Source organism: Gigantopelta aegis, chromosome 6, assembly GCF_016097555.1.
Source record: "Gigantopelta aegis isolate Gae_Host chromosome 6, Gae_host_genome, whole genome shotgun sequence".
Taxonomy (NCBI): domain Eukaryota; kingdom Metazoa; phylum Mollusca; class Gastropoda; order Neomphalida; family Peltospiridae; genus Gigantopelta; species Gigantopelta aegis.
This window is the reverse complement of record NC_054704.1, coordinates 99,028,188-99,039,420: the sequence shown is the minus strand read 5'-3', so window position 1 is coordinate 99,039,420 and position 11,233 is coordinate 99,028,188. Positions and strand designations below refer to the sequence as shown.

Below are 11,233 nucleotides of genomic sequence, written 5' to 3'. Positions count from 1 at the left end.
AAGTGTGTGTGTTATATATATATCTATATATATGTATACATATATATACATAATATATATATATATATATATATATATATATATATACATATGTATGTATATGTATATATATGTATACGTATGTATGTATATGTATACATATATATGTATACGTATGTATGTATATGTATACATATATATAGATATACACACACACACACACATTATTTACCCTCTGCACCAAAGTAAATACTAAACGGAGGGGGGGGGGGACGACCTATATTTTCTTACTGCAGGCCTGCTACAGACACATTTGCAAAAAAATAATAATAAAGTTTAAACAAAAATTTAGGCCTATATTATAATTATTATATGTGTGTAATTTAGCAGTATAAACTTATTTTAAAATTAAAAAATAAATAAATAAGATGTAGTAGCTGTAGTATGGCAAAATAAATACAAGTATAGATAATATCCAAGCAACTATGATTAAATGAAAAATAAAGACCACACAAATTTAATGATAAAGGAATATACTCTTTATTCAAGAACTGGATGCGTCGTTTGGTTGGGGGGAGGGGGGGGGGGGGGGGGAAGTGGTGTTCATGGAAGACGATGGAATTGTGTATTTTATTTACAGTATAATGTGGGATTTTTATTACTGCACATGCTTTAACCATTTTGTTTGCTAAATTAATTTCCGTTGGTGTCAACAAGCAGCAACATTAAAGTCAACGTAGTCACATTCTGCGAGGGAAGCCATGAAATTCCATCAGGTTTGTTGTTTTAATGACCCTACCCACAAGCGGCGCCTAGTCTCTTTTGAAAATTTGTAAAACGATATTTTTTTTAACATCATGTTGTGGTTTATGCAGCCAACTGCACAACATGTTTTAGGCATCGTGACCGTTAACTGTTGTAAATGATCGACCAAAGTTGCCTCATTTCACTATCAAACCATACGTAACTAAGGAGAAGCGTCACATGATAAACAATGGCGGCCAGGGGTCGAAGTACCCGTATGTTCGGTTCCGAGAATCAGCTCAGAACTAACTAACTTGTAGTAGCCTAAATTCCATAGTATGAAAAAAAAAAAAAAAACGTTCTCTGTGGGAAGGACTATAGATGTTTAGGCCTAATGGTAGGCCAAAATCATTCCACTGACAGATGCCTAAACATAGATCTATAGCCGTAGACTTAGGCTATGTAATTTGATTAGGTTTACAAATTTTCATTTGAAATATGAAAGCCGGCCCCCCCCCCCCCCCTCCCTAAAGGGTGTTTGGTACTTTAATTTTTTTTTAATAATAATAAAATCTACATATCAATGCACATAGGCCTTTATGATCGATTCATAATTTAAATAGACTTAGATATAGCCTATGCCAGCATTCGCGGCTTTCCTATTTTATACTGTCTAGTATTTTAAATAAGATTGCTAAATATCAAACACTATTACAAGTTTCATGAATATTTATGATAATAGAATACATAAATATTAAATTTATAAATAAAACACTATATTGTCTACTTTGTTGATATGTGACTGTATAAAATTGCAAATGAATTAAACATTAAAACCTGCTGTTTTAAGATGGCTACAATCGTGCATTATATAGTCTGTTAAACCCTTCACTGGCGTTCACTGGAATCCACCCTATGTATGTTGATTTTGATTGCATCATCTAGTAACAGTTGTCCAGTGTCTCACGGCAAGATAGCCGGTTTAATTTAGGCCTAGTCCAGTTTAACAACTGCAGATGTCATTTGAAAATCAAACCAACGGATCTGTGAAATCGGCACCAAAGAAAATTGAACTGAAAAAACATAATAACACTATTTCAATGCGTCTGTATCATTGTTGGAATTATCATAGGCTCTGGAATATTTGTGTCACCCGTGGGCATTCTGCACAATGTCCGTTCTGTGGGCATGTCTAGCGTCATGTGGGCCGTGTGCGGTCTGTACTCGGCAATGTGTGCCCTGTGTTTCGCGGAACTCGGCGCCTGTATACCCCAGTCCGGAGGGGAGTACGTGTACATCAAGCGAGCGTTCGGTGACGTTCCAGCGTTCCTGTGTTGCTGGGTGAATCTCGTTATAGTCTGTCCAGTGAGCGTGGCAGCCTCCTGTCTCGTCTTCGCCACATATATTCTTAGACCAGTGTTTCCGGACTGTGATCCGCCACAAGAAGCTATAAGGCTTTTGGCCGCTCTTATTATATGTAAGTGTTTAAAAAAGTTACTTCTTTTGTTACGTAATGCAGGGGCGTGCGCAGGAAATTTTGCAGGGGTGGGGGGTCGAGGTGTCTGGCGAAGCACGACACCGCGAGCGCCGCAGGCGCGAAGCCCGTGGCGGGGGGTCTGGGGGCATATGGAAAAAGTTTTCGCCTTGAGCAGGGAGGGGCTTTCGACCCCCAACCCCCCCCCCCCTTCGCGCACGCGCCTATAATGGCGGTTCTCGCCAAAAGTAGGCTATTTCTCGTTTTTTCTTCTTCAGATTTAGGCCTATGTCCATAACAAATAACAACCAAATAATCATTGGCTAATAGAATAAATAATTATTTTTTATTCCTACATGGATATTTATAGAGGACGACAGACAAGTTGACACATTCTTTTGCGCGAACAACTGTACCAATAAGGTGTTTTGGTTGCACTGTACGGTGTACCAAATTAAAAACTTCCATGTCATAGGTGACATCGCGGTGCGCTAAGTAAACCAAATCAATTCTCATTGCCGATAAAGTTAACATTTGCTAATAAAACTAATTAAGATCCCATGTTACTGATCCCATAATACTGTAGTAAAAGGTGGCAATATCTCCCCCATATCTCTCTCTCTCTCTCTCTCTCTCTCTCTCTCTCTCTCTCTCTCTCTCTCTCTCTCTCTCTCTCTCTCTCTCTCTCTCTCTCTCTCTCTGGGTGCGATGATTTACTCAATACTACCAATACTTACCCAATACATGTACCACCATTTCTCACCAATATTGCCCAAATTGACAGCTCAAAATTATGAAAATGGAAAACATTAGAATGTTTATAAAAACATATTTTATTAAAAGAGCAATACTGAGAGGGTAAAAATCTGAAATTTCAGAACTCGGAACTAAAAAAGTTCAAAGTTCTACATCTTCTACAACAACACTACAAACTGTTATAGGTAAGCTACGTGACCTCAGTCAATGGTATTATCTGATGTAACTGTTATCCCCAGTCATTCACAATATAATCAGACATACTCCACTTGTTTATTGTTATTTCATAGATTTTGATTAGTTAAACACAATAAGGCATTTGATCAAGTAACATAAACTATCTATGTGTTAAAGATAATTTTAAAGTCTGTTCACTACTAATTACAATGATACATCTTTAATGTATCTCATGCCAAAAAACTTGATTACTTGGAAACTGCATTTGGTGTATCATCGTATTTGCTAGAAAAAGTACTCAATCACAGCCAAAGACCAAAAAGATCATTGTCCAATTGTGTAACCAAGTCTGATTGATAATTATGTAACGTAAATTACAAAAAATACATAAAAATAAAATAGATTACAAAACACACAATGTGAATAGTAAACAATGAACATGAACATATTTCATTAATTAAACCATTCAGTTATTTGTTTGTTTTTTCTATTGTCATGTAGTCACATGTTCAGAGTAGTTAAATAACTTAGGGTTTTTTAATAATCTGTACATAAAAGGTATAAAGTAGAATGTTGTCATCAGAAATATGAACTTTTAAAATGTGCACTGCAATGTATCATTGGATTCTTATTAAAATAATATGAAGCACAATATATCGAACAAAATACTAAACTAACTTTGAATGTAACGTTAATTGAACGGTAATGCTTGTAAGAAAGCAACAGTAACGTAGATTTCATTTCATTTCATTTTTTTTTCATCCTAATTTTGAACGCTTCAGAAATTCGCGTAGCCTCATCAACTGTGATCTCGAAACTTCTTTTGCTGCGCCCTTTCGGCTCTGGTGTATTTATTTCGCAGATGATGTCTTCAAACTTTATCCATAATTCATCCGAGGAACTAGGCCATTTGAAAGTTGGTTTTTGGGTTAGCCTCGAAGATTCACGTCTCATGAAGGTAACCAGACAATCTTTATCATCTGCATCAATCTGTTTCACGCATCCAATGTGCCAATCGTTGTTATATATTGAGGCAATCCACATATCCTCAGAGAGATCACCGGCTCCAATTGAATTTTCAGAGGACGTACCGGGTGGAGGAACGTCAGCTGTAATAGAGCATTCAGGAGTAAGATCTGCAGGCAGTTGGTCTGTCTTCTCGGGATTAACCGGTGGAGGCAGTTGGTGTTTACCATGTACAGTTGTGACAGTCCAATCGGCATGATACTTTCCTTCCAAACATTGTGCACAATAGCAGGAAACAACTCGAGTTTTTACAACTCCACGACTGACAGGCACCACAGCATGCAGTAGGAGTGTACCTTTAATAGGAACTAGGATTTTATTGAATTCTGTAATTTCTGAACGAGCTTTTTCACATTCTTCTGCACTGACGAAGATGTACTTAGCACTATGGTGATACTTCTGTCCCCATGTGTAAAACTCTCTTGCACTTTCAATTCTCATTTTGCCTTGCTTTACTGATAAATCAGCCATGCGTTTGGCAGTGCCCCCGACACCATCGCATGGTCCCTTCCCATGTCCACTTTCAAAATAATTCCATGTTGCAGGGACACCCATCAAGCATTTATGATCTGAGACAATATAAAATGCTGTTTTATTTCTATACTGAGAGGATGGGCTGTCCGTCCAGTAATGTATCCAATCTATGGGCCCGAAATCCGCTTGTATATTAGGAACTAGCTTCTTCAGGATAGCATACACTGTCCCTATATTGTGTCCCAAGTCATCCGAGGTAAACACGTAGCTTTTGTGTTTCAGGCCATCTTCAGGAGTTGTCTTGAAATAGACAACCACGGGATGCAAAGTTACAGCAACACTATTCCAGTATGCACTTTGCACTTCATCTGGAGAGCTACAGCTATAATTTTTGGCAAAATCCATTTGAACAAGAACATGGTTTTTCGGCAAATTGTTTTTCAGATCTGAAATGGCTTTATATTGGTCCTTGACCCTTGATGCATGTGCCAAGAACTCGCATGATTGTTCTGAGACAAGTTTACTAAATTGTTCTTTCTCTATTTCTTCTTCTACAATTCTTGTCCTCTTCCTTCCATCTGGCATATCCACCTTCTTCCATTTTCCATAAACAATCTTCTCCCTGTTCAGTTCTTTCAGAAAATCTACAGGTGATTGATCCTTCAGCTTGCGTCCATATTCATCAGGACTGAGAGGCACATTACAACCTGAAGATTTCATAGATTTCAATAATAATGCCATGTTTTGGTGTCTTTGACAAAGACATTTGTTTCGAGAAATGTATTGTGTTAGGATGATATGTTTCGGTCGCATCCTGCAGAAGGTTGCTAGTGACATCTTCACTGTATTCTCTGACATAAATTTAAGGTACAGATATGAACAGTTGTCATTCAAAACTCTTTTCTGTTTCTTTTCCTTATGTACTGTTTTCGTGTCATTCTTTCCTGGCATCACTCTACTATTGTCATCTCTTTCCAGAAAAGTTGTCAACGTTTTCTGAAGGCATTGGCGTTGCTGAAGTAATCTTGTGATATGGGGAATTCTTTTACACTCCTTGCTATGTTTTGAAAATCGTTTACGGCTAAAACCTGTCATGTTTCCAAGATAATTTTGCAAACGATATTTCTTTATTATTGCACCACATACAACCCTTTTAACCAGTTGATTTCCTTTATATCCATTTGATATTCGAGCTTGTTTAATTTCTTCACCAATAACATTTGCTAAAATCAACTTCTTGGTGATGCTTTTTGGGACAGTCCTTGACTCATCCCATGTTTACGAAGTTCTGCCACAACTCTTTTTTTAGGAGTTTGCATTTCTGGTTCATTTGGGTGGGAATTTACACTTACAATGGCAGATGCATTTTTTTGCTTTTTAACTAGTCTCTCGTATCTCTTCGATACGCATTTATATTTTTTAATCAAGTTATTGTTAAGTGATGTAAGAACATTGATGCGCCTTCTTGATTTGGCTGTGGCACGACTTATTCTTTTCCTTGTCCTCTGCTTTTTATCAGAAAATGGCAGTTTAACAATTAAGGATGGTCTGGCCTTTGCTGGGTCTGTACTTGAAGAGATCTCGTCCTCCTGAATAACATCCACATTGATATACGGACTAGAACCACCTTCAGAAATGTTCTTTTCAGCATCCTTTAATCGTTTCCTGTGTTTTGTTACCCATGTTCTGACCTTCTCTCTCCTCTCTCTTGCATCTTTTGTTGTTCTTTCCGTTATAGGTACATAATACGTTTGTACTCTCTCTCTTTCCTTTTTTAGATAACCGTCACCTTCCTTTTCCAATTTTCTCTTGTCTATAGTCTCTCTGAATCTCTGCCCTTGATTTTCCCATCCTGAAAATAAAAAAGTCCTTTACAGTAATCTACGTTACCAACATATGTAATCTACGTTACCATTGAAACAAGTACTACACACTGACAAATTCAACAGTTAGTTAATATCTATACATTGGTTCTTAAGGCCAACTGTTAGTAATATGATTTTTGTCAACTAACAATTACATTTTATTCCAAGACTACATTATTTTAGTACACTTAGAATATATATGTAATCTACGTTACCTATACATTGCACACATATTTAGTAATATTCAAAGTAATTGTCTGCCTGCAATTATGTCTGACACTATTTTCAAATCATCAAGTCAAAATTTCGAAGGTAATGTCTTTGGTCTGTTATTTACGACTAATCGGTTATAATCATGAATAGAAAAAAGAACAAACTCGGAAACGATAGCCTATGTTGAACCATTATAGTACAATTTCACACAAACGTACGGTTGTGTTAAAATAAATATATTAAATTATTAAGAAAGATTACATTTATTCACTGACTTACCTTATTTGGTCCAAGATCTTGAACAATTTGTGTGATGCATCTGATTAATATCAGCTTTCAAATTTCGTCACTTGCAAATATTTTCTCCACAGGAAACACGTGTTTTTGGCAAGGGAGACTACTACGTTTAGTGTGATTCAATATAGTCGTACATCCAAATACCAGCTTTCATATTAAACGGCAAACTGTCGTGTTAATAAAAATGTTAACATTTACTGGTAACGTTGATTACATCACGTAAATTACTTCAAGTGCTTCTACACTCCCAGTAATACATTAAAATAATGTAACATGTAGATATATGGTTCATTTAGATTACTTGGTATCACTGCATTGCGTACACAAACCTGTGGGTGGTTGGCGCTATACATTTGTACGATATAGGCGGTCACGTAGATTACATGCTTAACACAACTCTTCAAAATTACACACTGTTTTGCAATATGGAGACAATAATTTGAATTAAATGTAACAAGTGTATTTGTCATCGATTCGGTGATGTTAGAGCTCTGAAGTATGAATGTGTCACGTTTTTCCGTCGTTATATTAGCATAGTGAATTAACAAATGAAAATGTAACGCAGATTACTCGAATTTGGGCGACAATGTTCAAAATACTAGAACTTTTTTGTGTGAAAATACATTTATTTAAAATGTTCACATGAATACTATTGAATATTACAGAATCTTAGCAACGCATATGTATTGCAATAGCTGTTGCAAATATTATGTTACGACTGTATTAATTTTGCATGTTGTCCAAGCGACAACGTAAAATTCGCGAAATTACTCCTTTCGATAGATAAATTGGGATTTGTTTTTTTAAAGAACCCAATCTGTTTCTGATTGTCGACGTTAGTACTGGTTTATAGCTTTTAGTAAATGATAACTTGTTATCCTAAAACAATATTTAGAATGGCTAGTCGATGGCGACAATAATTTTCTTAAATTGGGCAACATTGGTGAGAAAGGGTGGTACATTCATATCAATAAGGAGAATGTAAATTATAGTTATATAGGTAAAGTATTATATATACAAATTGACATTTAGGATAATAAATAATAATAAAAATAATAATATATACACACACACACACACGCATGTGTATGTTATAATAATATGATACGATATACATGTACATTCATATCAATAAGGAGAATGTAAATTCTATATATATATATATGTTAAGGTATTATGTGCAAATTTCGTAATACATGCTTTATAAATATCAGGTATAGATTTGCCCAAGTATTGTTGAATAATGAAGTCACACGATTAAAGGTTTGCTGAAGTATACATGACTCCTAATATTGTTATCGTAGATCTACATGCATGTTGAAGGTGCGTGGTTGGGATGGTTCACGGGTATGAATCGATGGTCAAAATTGTGAGAGTGATGATCCTATTGTTGGAGCTAAACCTTATATGGGGCAGTAACAATCAGAATAATAAGTTAGTTCAACTCGAATCTCTTACTTTCAGCTATATATTTATGTACTGCTTTAAAAATTAAATAGTTTTCTTCAATTGGTAGGTTTATTGAGCCGGATAATAGTAGATCAATGTCTAAGATATCAAGGTAATTCCTTAAGGATTCAAATAAATCATATCTTCGTTTGATGAACAGAGGGCAAACATAAAAATAATGAAAATTATCTTCACAGTTATCTCCACATGCACAGCTTGGGTTATCAGAAAGATGGCTTAAAAATAAATGATAGGTTAGGTTGCTGGCAGAGTTACGAAGCCGACAGTGGATAATATTACATTTATGATTTCCATACGGAGACAATTGATCATTTTACCGGCCTTGTCAATAATACTTTTTTATGTAAAAATGCCAGTGTCCAGATATTCTAACATAATCAAAAAATAATTTCAAATGATTTGTCTTATTAATTTTACGACTGAATTAGCATAACTTAATTGTTATAATGTAAACGTCAACGTTAAAGTATTGACACAAAGCAATATAATTATATATATAAGTTCATTGAAAAATAAGTAGAGTAAAGAAAAAACTAACCTTTGTTAGCGGGCCAGTCCATGAAGATAGTCGTAGTTCTCTCCATCAGATAAACGACTAGTGCATATGTAGGATTCGGGTAAAAGGGCCAACTCCTTTAAATCGTTAGCACTAATACCTTCACAACGACTATGAAACCAATGTTTGCATGTTTCACAATAAAGACAGTTAGTTTCTTCGCACTCTGTATGGCAAGAAGCACATGGATATTCAATTTTTTAGAATTTTGCGTGGAGCCATACTTGAATAAGTCAGAAACAAATATAAATAGGTAAAGCAATGTTTTTGGAAGGTGCATCATTTTATGTATGCGCTACATTTGAATTCTGATTGGTTGATATGCATGCCACATTTTCATTTGTTAATAGTTAAAAGAAAGGTTTAATAACAGTTAAATATAGTCTCATAATCTTGTTTCAATCATCAAATAAGAGTATCACAGTATGATGAGCAGGCCAATTAAATCCTAAGTAAACTATATTATGAAACTTCTATTTCACACAAGCACCTTCCAATTAATTGTTCGAAAATGAGTTTTGTAATTGGTCAAGTATTGCATACAATAAAGCGGTGAGCTTATTTAAGTTAATATCGACAGTAATTAGCCTAGATCCTGCTTACAAACAGGCCCACAAATACCCATGAATCAGATTTGTATTCAATACATCATGAAATACTAACTACAAAGAACCCAGAAGCAAACAAACTGCATCTAATAAACTGGTAATGTAAATATATAATATCTAATGACTAAAGGTCTTGTACCTGATTTGCCAGACCCTTCAAAAATGTATTTTTATTTTTCTCACACCTGTTGTAATTGTTTGGGGGGTTTTGGTTTTTTTTTTAATGTTTTCTGATCACAGTAATGTGATAAAAATTGTCCACATCATCAAGATTAGAATTATATATATTTTTTTATATTTACCTATTTTTTATTTTATAAAAATTATTTGTATTATAGAAGGGTGAATGAAGGGAGGTAAGTCAATGTACTGGAGTCTGCTGTGTATACAATGAGGCTTCGAGGTGAAGTCAACGCCAGGTGACGCCACACGAAAATAGGGTCCTACCTGAAAAAGGAAACCAGTCTAGCAAGTCGTTTTTGTACACAATTAAAAATAAACAAATAACATCAAAATACAGCGTATTCAACCTGCATTAATTTCATGTAGGCTTTACTCATACAAATAAAATGTGAAATGTTACTGAATAATAGTCTAGGTGGGAAAACCCGGTTTCATATCAATTTTATTACTATTATTTCATGGCTTACATTGGATGACAACTTTCAGTGGACTAATTTTTAGTCATTCAAAGCATAAAAAAAATTCCAGTACCCAATGTTCCAAGTACATTCTGATATTCACTGTATCTCACAACTTCAACATCTGACACATTGACACTTATTACTTTTTTTTTACTAAGGAATAATCATCATGAAACATAAAAACCTTTGTTTCATCATCTGAATACGAATCTGGCACTTTTCTTATTGTTTCCATTTTGTAGTCTGCTTGTCCTGTCCCAAACAAGACAATAAATCAGGTTCTATCCATAAAAACAAGCATGGAATGGCTTCTAGCTTCAGTCTTTAAGGAACCGTACTAGTTCTGTACCTGAAATGCAAAATTCAATTATAATACAAATGTATTCATGTAGCTAAGCTTAATATGTTTTGCACTTATTTTTAAATCAACAAATAGGAAACAACAGGAATGTCTGTTTAAAGAGCTTCCACAGATCCCATAGTATAGGTACTTTAGTACTTAGTATTTGACATACATGTATGGTATTTTTGGCACTTGGACTAGTGAGAAAAGAAACTTGTAGCTTTTACACAACCAAACATCTATCAAATATACACAAAATAATATTAAAATAATATTTGGGTGGAGGGGGTGTTATTGGGTTATTGTTCCTTTTCTTTCCTTATTTATAAATCTTTAAAAAATGTGAAACGATTTGGGCAAACTGGTAACAAGGGCAAAACAACATCATAAAAGATGTTATAAAAATATAACATTATAATTTATATAGTATAATACTATTACTGGAATCAGTATAAAGATGCCGGGAGGAGGTGGGGGATGATTCTGTGCAAACAAATATAATACATGTATATCCTACCAGTAATTTGAAGAAAAAACCCCCACAATAACACCCCCACTATCCAAATAATATTTTAAAATGTTTATTCTTAAATGCATGGTACACATG

At 34.8% G+C, this 11,233-nt stretch overlaps 1 protein-coding gene across 1 annotated transcript in view; it reads left to right on the top strand.

The window, feature by feature from the left end:
- The first annotated feature begins 913 nt into the window (after positions 1 to 913).
- The window catches only part of LOC121375539 (large neutral amino acids transporter small subunit 1-like), a 31,172-nt gene continuing 20,852 nt past the window's right edge, over positions 914 to 11,233 (top strand). Inside the window, exon 1 of the mRNA XM_041503041.1 lies at positions 914 to 2,200. Coding sequence (XP_041358975.1) covers positions 1,912 to 2,200 — 289 coding nt within the window. The 5' untranslated portion in view covers positions 914 to 1,911. The remainder of the gene's footprint in view (positions 2,201 to 11,233) is intronic.